Raw genomic sequence first — 13,470 nt, forward strand, 5'->3', positions numbered from 1 at the left:
GAAGTTTAAATTTCAATTATTTCTGACTTCGCTTTCTTTTGGTATTTAAGTCCTCTAACATTTTTTTAACTGCTACGCAACAGAAAATAAATAGAAGTTTTTTTTATGGTCTGGTGAAATCTATTTGTTTGGTTTTATCTTAACCATATCATGCCGTTTTTTTATTTGACCGTGTTTCGTGCGACAAGATGGTATACTGAAAATGCTGTCACAGGTTGTCGAAAACCTGGAAAAACCTGAAAAATCATAGAATGTCAGGGAATTAATTTTTCGATCAGGGAAATCAGAGAACTGACAAATATTCAGGGAAAATTTTTCAAACCAAGACGAGATGTTTTTGAGCGGCTTTCAGTGCAAAAACTGATTTTTTTCAGCGCAAAAGATTAATTCGGGACATCTACTGTTGGGTTTCATATCCGATTTTACTTTATTCACTGTGATTTCGGATTTGCGTTGATCTACGTTGTACTTTTTTGTACCGAATGCTGAAAAATATCAGGGAAATTAATGTTAAATTTCAGGGAAAATCAGGGAATTTTATTTTGAAAATTTTTTCGCCACACTGTGTTAAGAATTGTCATAATAATTTATTAATCTACAAAATTTCCGTTTTAAAAATATTTCCGAAAACCAATCGGAGCTTGAGTGAATGAAAAACTGGATAAAACTGGCAAATATCTGAAAAAACTTGAAGATTTTTGGAATAAACTGTTTGACTGGATCACTTGAAAAAAACTGGAGGAATCCACTTTACGAACTAAATTAATTTTTTGTCATATTGACTTACATTTTAAGTTTAGTAAAGCGGGCAATGTATGTAGTTTCGCGGGAATGCGAAGATGAACGGGAATAGAAGGGGTGACTAGAATTAGAAAAAAATTTCCCCTCGTCCAGACGGGACACGAACCCGCGTCCCGATTAGTTTTGAACCTATATCGATTGATTTCAGTTGTTGTCGTTTTATAAAGGTGCATAAAGAGTGGTTGATCGGGATGTATACCAATGCTTCTCCTGTATAGTCTTTTAAAATTGTATACTTGGTGGTATAATATTTCAAAAACGGAGTTTGACTCAGTTTTGGCTTCACAGATTGCATAGTTTTTAGTCACACTTCTCAAAATATACCTACCGCTACAAAGGTGGTGGCATATCTGGTTTCTTTCCAAGTTAACAAAAATTGTGTAACCGAACACGGCATCATCAAATTTAATTCCAATATTTTCTTTGTTTTATTCATCACTACTGGAATCCAGAAGAAGGTTTTTGATGTTAGTATAGAGACTCATTACCAGACAGGCCGTTCCTCGTAATCACAGGATATTGATGAAATCTCCATCATAAATTGGATTAATCTTGAACTGAAGCCCGGTTGACCGTTTTTGTTTGATTCGAAGAAGATAAAATACATTTTCTATGCAGTCTATGCGTAACACGAACTGTGCAATAGAGATGGTCGGGTTTGGCTTTTTTCAAACCCGTACCCGACCCGAACCCGGGAATTTTTTTTCGATCAAACCCTAACCCGACCCGAACCCGAAAATTTTATTTTTGTGAAACCCGAACCCGAAACTGTGAAACCCGAACCCGAGAATTTTTTTGGGGGGGTTGATATTTTGTACCGATTCGAGGTTGCCCTGAAGCTTTGAGCCTCGAATGGTATTGAAATGTTAGTGATTTTTACAGTTGCATGAAATTAGACATCATTATCTTACAAAAATGCTCATTTGATATAGTCGGGTTTCGGGTTTTCATACCTAAACCCAACATTTTCAAACCCGAACCCGACCCGAACTCGACAATTTTTTTTCCACCAAACCCGAACCCGACCCGTACCCGACACCTTCAAAAATTTTCAAACCCGAACCCGACGGGTACGGGTCGGGCTCGGGTTTCGGGTTTGAAAACCCGAAACCCGACCATCTCTACTGTGCAACTGAGTGGAAAAAATGTTGCAATCAAAGAATGGAATTCGTGTAAATTATGAATGGCGCTTGCCATGGCTTCCAGATTCTTTGTATTTCGACCTTACAGTGTGAAAAAGGATATTTTTTTTTTTCAGAATAAGCGGTTGTGAGCAATTAGGGTCGATCAGACTCTACGCTCATGAACTGAATTTAAAGTTGCCTTTTTCATTGCATCAAATTTATCGCTGTTTGAAAAACCTACATCTTTATATGTAAAACGGGTTAAACGTGATGCCATTTTAAGCCCTTTTACCATTTCAAAATTCAACAAATCTACAAGGTCATAAAATCTAAACGAGTTTGTTCCTTACCCAACCTTCAACCATACATTTGAAAACGTGAGTGACATCATGGATAACTTCAAACGCGTCATTCTTCCTTGCAGCATGCTCGCGAGAGGCACTGTCAAGAATATTTGACTTATAGCATGTTTCAAACCAAAATTGTTCCACATTCGTATATTATTTGGTCCACAATCTGAATGCACAAAATGCACCTTTAATCGTATCTGTTTTGATATACGAATGATATCGAGCATCATGTTCTTCAGAAAAACATCAGGAATCGCATTCGCCGTAAAATAGTATGTGACTATTTGTTTCCATCGACTAGCTATACCAACTTACATAAACACGAGACTATGCGTTGCTTTTCCGGACTGTGTTGGAATGTTTACTTCTGCGGTCTCTTGTTACTGCAAAATGACAAACTCTGATCTATCGACATTTCTTCAAGGTCTATTAGGCCACAATCTCTTTCAGAGTCGGTCATGCTCTTATTTTATATTATAAATGTTTCATCGAATAACCTAGAATCTAAATAAAAATTCTTGAGGTGCTTCTGTTGTGTTCGAACTGACGGAAACGGGTATTTCATTTCGTTTCTTAGATACTTATACCCTTAACCCGAATCAGCCCAGAATTCCCCTGTGAATATTTTTCGCTGAAATTTTCAGAGCGAGCTACCAGGACCTAAACTAAGAAAAAAAAGTTGCCAGGACATCGGAATATATCTTGGGTTCCGAGATATATCCTGAAGCCATATGGCATCATTGGGCGCACTAGGGTACCGGTTTTTTCTTTCAAACTCAAATATCAGTTTATAGTAAAAATCACTGTTTTTCTTGTTTTTATTATGAAACTGAAAAATGGAATCATGTCGAAGTATGGAACGATTTAAAACATTTCATACAAAGCCCAACGTTACACTTTTCACATTCCATGCGGATTTGAGATTTGCATGAATATCCTGCACATCGCCGTCGACTTTCGGTTGTCTTCGGAAAGTGGTCTGTTCGATCAAAGCGTATATTGTCCTTTAGATTATTGTGTTTTTTGGCTGTTTTTTGGCACCAGGTGCTTTCGGCATATGGCCATAGTGCTTGCAGTACCAAACCGCCAACTCACGCTTGAACAGTGATTGCGACGTGGTCGGATTCACGCGTCGATGCAGCTGCCAAGCATTATGTACACAAACGTCGATTAACCACGCAAAAATGGGAAACCACCATTTTTTCCACGGTAGCCGATTCGCAGATGAGCTACATTTTGGTCCATTCGATCGACTCCACACATATACTTATTGTATTCAATAACAACGCCTGGTCGATTCACCAAGATCTTTTTGTGTGCTTCTTTAGAATATCGGTTAGCACTGGAAACAGGCATCTTTCCGTATACAGTCGACGCAATGCACTCAACCGAATTGTCCACCCATTTGGTTAGGTGAATGTCAGTACCATCTAGTCTTTTAGATTCAATGTGGCCGCGAGCTTTTTTCTTTAGATGTTCTTTGCTGGAGATTGAACACTTTTTCTGAATACGATTTTCGCACAGGAAGAAAGGATTGAGTGACAACGGGAGAATCGGCAATAGTTGAACTTGCAGCACTTCGCGTCCTTACATGAGCCTTGGATGTTGATGGTGTTGGTTCAGTTTCACTAACGTCAACATCCATTTTATCTGTGTCTGTGAAGCCATCGATACGCTCGCCGCTACTCAGTACGATTTCGCAACCAGATTTCAGCTGTCCTGCACATACATTGTCCGGGATACCACTTATTTCGTCGTCATCAACGTCGTCTTTACCGCTGCCATTACTATCATTTTCAGGTGGTTGAATGTATAGTGCTTCCACTCGTGTTGGATGTTCATCGTCTTCAAAATTTAGCTCATCTGGATAGTCCAATGCCTTTTGCAATGTGAGATTCCTAACGATGTGATAAAATACAATATAAAGCAAAAAATATATATTACACCTGCCAAAACATCTCACAGGCTAGAGACGCAACAACGGAAATACGCGCCAAAAACCCGGTACTCTAGTACGCCCAATGACGCCAAATGGCTTCACACTATTTCAATCAAATGCCATTCCGCTACATTTACGTTTCTGAACTTAGTTTTCTCCTTGCTTGTAGCTGCAAGTTATAGCTTTCTAACAGTATAATTCTTAATATGATAACATTTTTGGAAGATCAAGAAAAAAAAATCTTACCGACGTAGTGAGCTCATTTCGCCAATTTGAGCACTTTTTATTTTCAGTCTGACTTTGGGTAGCTACTACGTCCACGTACAAAACTAAACTAACTTGATTTTACGTTCTCTGCCAAGCGGCACCTATTTACGTTCATACAAGTGTTGCCGAATGATTGAAATTACATTCCACTTCATTCAAAGTGAAAAATGTTTGATGTGTCTAGTGATGCCATATGGCTGCATTGGGTTGATTCGGGTTAATTCCACCCACATAATGTGGAGTCCTGATTTATTTTATATTATAGCATTGGTTCTGATTTTCCAGAATATTGCTGGATATTCAGAAATGTTGGAGATTGCTATTTTCTTGATCTAGTTTGTCTAGTTAATGAAACCGTTGAATATCTGACAGATGATAAGTTTGACTTGAAACAGTTTATGTGTGCTGAATTTTAAGTATGTAATGCCTAATGATTACAAGTTGAAAAAATCACAAGGGTTGTATGCAAAGCCACGACCGCAAGGTTGACGTAGAACTACATAAGGTTGTTTGTTACATTAATTGTATTGAATATGTTTGAAATTTTGTGCAAAAGAGGAGTTGAAGTGCTACCGAATATAAGTTTGCACATAGTCATATCACTGAGTAGAACAAACATGAGTGGAACAAACATTATACAACGCAAACAAATTTCTTGCATATTAGGGCTTGACAATTTTTGAGATTTAATTATGCAGATCACAAAAGCTGTTCGGGTGATGCATATTAATGTAAGAAAAGATAATTTAGTACGGTCTGAGGCATGGAGATGAAGCCAAATATATATTAACTCTCCAATCAGGGATTTAATTTATCCTGCAATAGACAATTTGCTGTTCAACTCAATATCGTATAAGATGCTGATCAAAACATTGCGTTATGTCAACGCTGCGAGTGCGAATATGGTATTCCTGTTGATAGATTTTTTTGTTAGGGAATTAGAATTACGTTGTCCATTGATGTGAACTTTTGTAATTTGATAGATAATGCTGTTTTAACATTAAAAACTTGCCGGCTCATGTATTTAGAAGGCCAGCTTTCCAAAACGTTGATGTGTTGTCATAGTGAGGCAACTTTTCATTGGAGGAAGTCGTCGGCATATGTGCTGTCCACTATCGCACGAAGGCAGCATTTTACTAAAGGAAGTGCCGCCCTACCACTATCGTGGTTGATATCCACTGCAATTGCTGCTATCCATTGTCAGTAGCAACTTGCCACAAGCTGCTGCTACTGCTATACTGCTAAGTGAGGACTGCTGTTGTCGCTGTCTAGAACTAATAGGAGCAGTGTAGGCCAAATAGTACATTTGGAATTAGGTACTAGGTCTATAATTCTGTCGACCGTAATGGAAAAGCAATCATATAACGACCAATCAGAGGTCGAATTTTGCGTTTTTACAAGGTTTGACAATTTTCAATAGTACAATAGTCCGAACAATAAAATTACAATTTTCTGCATTTGGGAGGATTCTTAGAAGATTTTCCAATATATTACTGTAAGAACGAAGGAAATCCATCAAAAACTAACTGATTATTAGCATTTGAAATTGGACGTATTTTTCACTTTTTCCGGTTTTAGATTTTCATTTTACATCCCTATGTAGCCGAGTATATACCCGAACTTCCTGAGAGACGTAGCTCTACGTAAAAAAAGGTGTCATGACTTTTAACCCCGACTAAATGGTATCCTTAGTTTCACAAGCAAATTGAATTTAAAAAAATTAAGTCAGTGTTTTATCTGACCACGCTTGAGGTTGATTTTTATTAAAGCTGCCTATTCAGGGTTAAACAGAACTAATGCTGCCTCTTTAGCAACATGGCATTTCTTCTCCAACCGTGCTATCCAGCTTTTTACGCACCATAATGGCGGTCGCTATAATGCGTGTTCGTAATATGCGAACCTCTCTGCTTACGTCAGATTTGCGATTTCCGAAAAATTGGCAACACAAATGTTGCCAGATATATTTTTCTTTTGATAAATTGTATGAAGACTTCAAACTGACGTACACGCTCGTAAATAATAACTCTAAAATGAGTAACATTTGACGCATTTTCGTAAAAAGTGGAACAACTCTTAAATTGCGTAACTTCACAAATATTGCCCCTTGCATGAATATTAAGACTTCTGTGATAATCATTCATTATCCAATTTCCTATTTCGCTCTGTCAAACTGACAGCTTAGTAGTGCAAAGTAGTTTTGCTTGGTCAACATATGTATTAATTTTCGAACTTTTTTTATGATAAATCATTTTTAACATTAATAAATATTCTTGAGCTTTATCTCCATAAAAAGGTAAATGTAATTATTCATCTTACGAAAATGGAATAAAGTAATATTTGAAGCTCAACAGTATTCTCACTACAATGGCTAATATCCTGACAGAAGTTAAAACATGTCACGCTGCAATCAATACAGTATACCATGTGCTATATGGCTATTACTTTTTGGGCCTTAGAAGGGCACAATTAGCCAAAATATATAAGAAAACAAAAACAACGTATTCGAATTGGATCCGAAGATATGAGCAAAATGGATTTTTCGACGTAACCAGCTATTACCGAGAAGCACAAAAATTTGGAAAAGAAAACGACAATGGTTGGTAGAGCTTTATCAATCAAAACCAACTACATTCCTAGATGAAGCAGCAAAAATCTTTTTCAAACAATTCAACATAACCATTTCTACAGCATCCATTTGTAGAATCCTTCATTTCGAAGGAATGACGTGGAAAACACTTGAGCGTAGAGCAATTCAAATACGTGAACATGACATTATCAGATATCATAATGAATTATCAGCTCTTCGGTGGGATTATCACAATCTCCTGTTTATTGACGAAGTTAGTTTTGATAACAAGGCTATGTTACGAAAAAAAGGATTCGGAGTTCGTTGAAAGCGACTTCTTTTTGAAGGGAAATTTGTACGCAAACCGCGTGAATCGCTTCTTTGTTTTGCGGGACAAAATGGTATGGTAGAAGTTTGCCATACCGAAGGAACATTTACACGATCTAATTTTTTTGAATATTGTAAAACATTTGCCCTTACCAGTGGATATGTTCAACATCATCCAGGATTTTGTTCAGTTTGGATTCTTGATGGAGCAAGAATTCACTGCGATCCATATCTCGTTTATTATTTTAGATTACTCGGCATACATATAGTGTTTCTACCAGCTTACTGCCCTCATATGAATCCAATAGAAGTGCTCTTTGGATTATGCAAAAAACGGCTTCAACGTGAGTATGATGAAAGCGGAAGAATCAACTTGAAATACATGAATGCCAAGATTATGAAGTATTATTCCAAATATGATATGAACAAGCTGTTTGAAAAATGTGGATATACGAAGGGGGTTTAATCCTACTGTTAATGATCAATATGAACCGTCAGTGTTTGAATATGAAGAAAATAGTATTAAGAGGGTTTTGCAACAATAGGTTATTTTATTGTTACTGGCTCTTACTTAAAATTCGGATAATGCCAAACAACATGCGTTTAATGTCATATATCCTATTCCATACAATCTTATATCATGTGGTCAATATCTTCCGAATCTTGTACTCTTGTTGAAATTGATGTGGAAAAATCACTCTCCTTTACATTCACAGCTAACTCAGCAGAACTAATGAACGATTCTCCCAGTTGACTTCTCAGCATCAAATTGTCCAAGTGTCGTTCTGAGGCAGAAATTTGCAGCGTTTGACTTTGATGGACCTCTTTAATCGCTCTGAATGCGTCCATGACTTTTTTAACATCTTCCTGATATCCATCATTTATGTTGTGAGCAACACGATATTCGCGACAAATTCTCCGTATATGTTCACCTTCTATCATTGAAAACAACTCAAAGCAGCTTGAAGGAGGAGTGGAATCGTTTTTCAATGACTCATGCTGATGAATCGGTGCAGTCAAAATCGTATTTGCCCAGATACTCCACGCAATTTCATGTCCATTCCAAATGTGGCCGTGTTTTAGTCGTAACTCTCTTGCCAACTCTTGAGCGTATTCCGTGGTCGCAGCACCTCCTCGATTTTTCGGAATTGTATCTATCAATGTCTTCTCTACTTTCTTCCATACCGTTTTAGAATTAACTGTCAATGAGTATTTATGAAGTAATAACTCGACGGAAGATTTAGTTCGCCAGTTCTGTAGAATTTTTGTTGTTATTCTGTCCACTGTGATGGTTCGACGATTTTGTTTATCATAAAACAAAGCAAAATGAACAAAATCATTTTCGTCAATTACTTCTTTTGAGCTCCATTTGTAATTAATACTCCCTTCCTCATCACAAACGGCAACGATATGTCGTACGAGATATTTTTTGGACTTCTCCCAAACGTTGCATAAAAATTCTTCGACGCTATCAGCATATATAATCCAATTGTCGAGCTCCTCACCTGATGTTTGTCCTTTAAAATTGCGCAGCGAAATAACTGGGTTGATAGCGAATAATGTACTTGGGTCATCCTCATTCTGTTCATCAGATTTTTCTGAACTGTAACCATCTTCCGCACCGATTTCTCCCTCAAGATTCAAAACATCATCTTTTTCGGATTCGTCGGATTCTATAATGCGCTCCTCTAAATAAACGATGTCTTTCTCGGTATCCATATTAAGATAGTCTGCAAAACATCTAATAATTAAAACTGTTTTACAAAAATTTAACACAAGGATAACTTACCTAATCGTTTTAGTTGAAAATTATGCGTTTAGTTCAAAACAAAATCAAATGTCACAGTAATGAATGGGTGATACTGAGTATCGATACTTTTGAATTGCAGAACTTTTTTACTGACGAGGTATCGATACCTGACCTGGCGGCTTCAAGCATACTCTATCAACTTGATATAATATCAAGCACTGACCATTGCTGGAGTGATTTCTTGTTAACCTACCAAGGCAGCAGTCATGATAGAGATTTTTTTTGTCTATATAATAAAATATTTCTGTCAAGCGTTTCGATAACGCTAGTATCGATACCCATCACCCGAACTGCGAAATCGTGTGCGAGATTCGACTGTGATAATCGTGTATTTCGGGGTAGTCCAATTTGGTGCAAAAGTCGCAATACTCAAAACTGAGTAACACTAGGCGTCTATAAAATGAGTCATTATTACTCAAAATTTGAGTACGACATTACTCATTTTTTGGGTACAGTTAAGTTTCATTACTGGCTAGAAATCCACCACGGCCAATAAACGACACCACATGGTCATCAATAATTACCTTGTAATAAAAGTAAACAGTTATAATGCCTTCTGAGGCGCACACAATCAAAAAACATATGTCCCAAACTGAAGCACATCGTAACCATCTTTCAAAATGGACGTCGTTATATGCGACGTTACTCAGAAAGAAGTTATATGAAGGGAACCCAAAAAGTGAGTCAAAATGAAAAAGGACTTCTACTCATTTTTGACGTCTACGAACATCGTTCTAAACTGAGTCAGAGTTGCTCAGTTCATGAGTTATTATTTACGAGCGTGTAAGCAGAGTTGTCAAAAGGGTGAATAATTTATTACGAACTTGCATTATAGCGTCCGCCATTATGGCGCGTAAAAATCTGGATACTCCGAACTAGTTGTTAGGCACGTTTTATGGTTATTGATTATGCGGGTACCCAGCTAAGGTTATTATGTGTCTTAATAGCAACTTTTAAAGTATTTATTCTATATATTTAAAAATCACTGACCGTGTTTGTCATGGTGAAATTATTCTCGGTGGTGGATTCAACAACAAAAAAAGATTAACGAAACTGTTTGCTTGAGCATTGAAGCTCACATTAAAACTGGTGGTTTTTTTATGGTTACAATGAAAAACCTTGTCTATTAACTGTTCTTACCGCCGCAAAATATATGTTTCTTTTTTTCGGGACTCGAAGTTCGAATAATAATCAAAAGTTTGGCTTTAAAAAAGCGGGGAAATAGCGTGGTTGGTAACGTCTTCGCCAACCACGCTCGACGCCTGGGTTCGAATCCCACCGCAGACAGGTGTCGATGGTTGTGAGGTGGCGTGATCCACCCACAACCAACCCAACTGGTCTAGATTAAATCCTAGCCGACACCGGAAGATTTTCTGAGGCAAAAAATCTCTGGGATCACGCCTTCCATCGCATGAGGAAGTAAAGCCTTTGGCGCCGGTCCGTTAATCAACGGGTCGTGAGTTAGGGTCCTGGGTGGAGTTGCCTCCCCGGGCGTCGGTGATTGGCACAACAACAGTGGCGGAACTAGACCGACGGAAAACAAGCGAAAATAAAAAAAAAGTTTGGCTTCAGCCCACAGTGCAATGTCAATTCAAATCAAACTTGCTGGCAACTTTGCTCACTTTGTTTTGAATTTTGATTACAAAATCAGCTGGCCGCGGGGTCCGGCTGCACGCACAGTTACGTGTATAAAGTTTACCAAAAAAGTTATGAAAATACTAAAAACTATGTGTCGAAACATTTTCGAGTATCGCAGGAGACTGCTCTGCCTTCATCCACCCGAAATACCAGCCAATTACCGCTGCTTTTCGGCAGATAGCAAAAGCGCTTTACGGTTACTCTTCTTCGGCACCGACCACTTTTCGCTGCCCAGCTTACGGATACTCAATGAGAACCGGTATGATAAAATATCAAATTAAAGTTAGTTGTGTTTTTTATTATACATACATTTTTAGGAAAGCAACTAATGGAACTGTTCGCTCACTTGAAGTGGTCACCTCGTTCAAGGCAAAGAAAAATCCCCTTAAACAGTACGCCCAAGCCGAAGGACTCCGACTGCATGATTGGCCTCTTCGGTACTCAAACGTGCAACAGGATTTCGATCTCGGTATTGTTGTATCATTTGGACACCTGATACCAGAGGCTTTGATCTCTGCATTTCGATTGTAATTACAAACATTAAAATTTATATGTAGATAATCGATAATGTTTTTATTTCTTTTTGTAGAGGAATGCTTAATGTGCACGCTAGTCTACTGCCAAAGTTACGAGGTGCGGCACCGATTGTTCATGCCATTCGCAACGGTGACCGTCAAACAGGCGTCACAATAATGAAAATCAAACCTAAACATTTTGATGTGGGTGAGGTAAGATTTTCATAAAATTCGTTAAACTTGTTGAACTTCTTGTTAACTTTGTCTGACAGATTTTGAAGCAAGAAAAAGTTGCCATTCCATCGAATATACTTATGCCGGAGCTTCACAGTCAGCTGGCACAGCTGGGTGCTGAAACGTTGGTGGAATGTGTGGGCAATTTGGACTACTATTATAACAATCTTAAATTGCAAGACGATAGCGCTGCAACTTACGGTAGGTATTAGGCACATGCATTTAACATGACCTAACCGATAAGATTCTGTTCTGCACAGCTCCTAAAATAGATGCCAAATTCGCCGAGGTTCGATGGTCGGAACTGACCGCTCAACAGGTGTATGATCTGTACCGTTCACTGTATTCATATAAGCCTTTGACTACTCGTTTTACGAGTAGTTCGGATGAAACGATTAAATTGTTCAAGTTAGTTTACGACGACCACGTTTCCGTCGAAGATAGCAGCTCAAAGACAGTCCCTGGACAGGTACAGTATTGTCGCTTGAGGAAACGGTTACGTGTGTGGTGCTATGATGGTAAGTCGGTTGAAGTTGAACAGCTGGGGATTGGCGGTCGAAAAGTGTTAAGTGCAGCCGAGTTTTACAATGGTTATCTTAGCAAAGTGAAACCGGCCCAGAGGTTGTTCGGAACTGGAATGCTGGGGCTGAGTACTAAAGATACGAATTGAAAAAAATCCGTAATGCCTATTTTATATTTCTGCAATACAAGAGTGAACTTAGTCCTGGTTCTGCTATTGCAAACATCAGTTAAAAATTCTCTCTCACCTCTTGAAATTCACATAATTTACACATTTAGAAGCTTTTTTATTGTGCATTTATTTTTTTAAATTAGAAAAAAATACTATAAACAGATATATGAAACATCTGGATTATTTTTATTTAAGTGAAACAACGAAACACGAAAACAAAAGAAAAAACATGGAGTTTAATACAGCCGAGCGGATTCCTCCTGACCCGTAATCGGAATTTGCCTTGATCCAGGGTAGAAAGTGAGTGAAACGGGCATACACAGAGGGCCGGCCCGTGCAGTTTGGGCCAGCGAAGAATGCAATCCCCACTTGCAGTGCTTCGCCATTTTCGGTTATCGTTAGTGGCCCCCCGATATCATTATTGCACACGGACCGGCTGTTATTACCGGAAAGGCAAATGTGCTGTTCGGAAATGTAACTGTTTTCCCACTGCTCCACGCATGTAGCAGAAGTTAAAATCGACTCGCTCATATAGCGTAACAATTCGGATGGATCTTGGTTTTCTGTCGCTCCAAACCCGGCAATGGTTCCATCCAATCCAGCAAATGAACGTTGATCCCCCGGAGCTGGCAGCCGAATAGAACGAACGCGTTTAGTGTATGTGATGGCATTGTTCAATCTTATGGTGGCCATATCGTTTAGTAGATTATCCGGGTTGTACTCCAGATGAACAATAACGCCACTGGCAGAAAAGTTAGCAATTTGCATTGCCGAATCTTCGGCGTTGAAGTGGTGTGCCCCAAACACAGCCACGCCTTCACTAGCACCTGTGACACAACGTGCCGCCGTTAACACATAAGTCCGAGTCAACACTGACCCCCACATAATGCTAGATTAAACCCCACTATGGGTAATAACAACACATGGAATGGAAACTGTCCGACTTTGGCTTCCATACCATTGATTATCCTGGGATTTGGTTGTATATTACGCAATAGTTCCGAATTCTTCTTTGATCCATCCCAGTTCTCGAATTCTGCGATAGAACGCACTTTGCTCCAATCGATTTCAACTGCATTCGCAGTCAGTAGTATAAACAGTAGCAGAAATGACTGCATTTTACTTCAATTCATCGACTTTAACTGTCGCACAACTTCATTTACTTGATGAATCAATCTATCTGATCTGTTCATATAAAAGATAAGTTT

At 38.5% G+C, this 13,470-nt stretch overlaps 3 protein-coding genes across 3 annotated transcripts; 1 reads left to right on the top strand and 2 right to left on the bottom strand.

Moving 5' to 3' along the window:
• Window positions 1-7,949: 7,949 nt before the first annotated feature.
• LOC129718157 (uncharacterized) lies at window positions 7,950-9,219 on the bottom strand. Its single transcript, XM_055668612.1, has 2 exons — window positions 9,164-9,219; window positions 7,950-9,104 (listed from the first exon to the last, which is right to left on the bottom strand). Exon 2 carries the CDS (start codon window positions 9,091-9,093, stop codon window positions 8,008-8,010), a length of 1,086 nt encoding a protein of 361 aa, XP_055524587.1. The 5' UTR covers window positions 9,094-9,104; window positions 9,164-9,219; the 3' UTR covers window positions 7,950-8,007.
• A 1,620-nt stretch (window positions 9,220-10,839) lies between these two features.
• LOC129718156 (methionyl-tRNA formyltransferase, mitochondrial) lies at window positions 10,840-12,268 on the top strand. The gene is made up of 5 exons (XM_055668611.1): window positions 10,840-11,081; window positions 11,140-11,349; window positions 11,412-11,550; window positions 11,610-11,772; window positions 11,832-12,268. The coding sequence occupies exons 1-5, from the start codon at window positions 10,894-10,896 to the stop codon at window positions 12,239-12,241; spliced, it is 1,110 nt and encodes a 369-aa protein (XP_055524586.1). The 5' UTR covers window positions 10,840-10,893; the 3' UTR covers window positions 12,242-12,268.
• Window positions 12,269-12,448: 180 nt separating this feature from the next.
• LOC129716737 (chymotrypsin-like) lies at window positions 12,449-13,147 on the bottom strand. Its single transcript, XM_055666577.1, has one exon. It carries the CDS (start codon window positions 13,145-13,147, stop codon window positions 12,449-12,451), a length of 699 nt encoding a protein of 232 aa, XP_055522552.1.
• Between the last annotated feature and the right edge of the window lie 323 nt (window positions 13,148-13,470).

This window comes from Wyeomyia smithii, chromosome 1 (genome assembly GCF_029784165.1).
Source record: "Wyeomyia smithii strain HCP4-BCI-WySm-NY-G18 chromosome 1, ASM2978416v1, whole genome shotgun sequence".
Taxonomy (NCBI): domain Eukaryota; kingdom Metazoa; phylum Arthropoda; class Insecta; order Diptera; family Culicidae; genus Wyeomyia; species Wyeomyia smithii.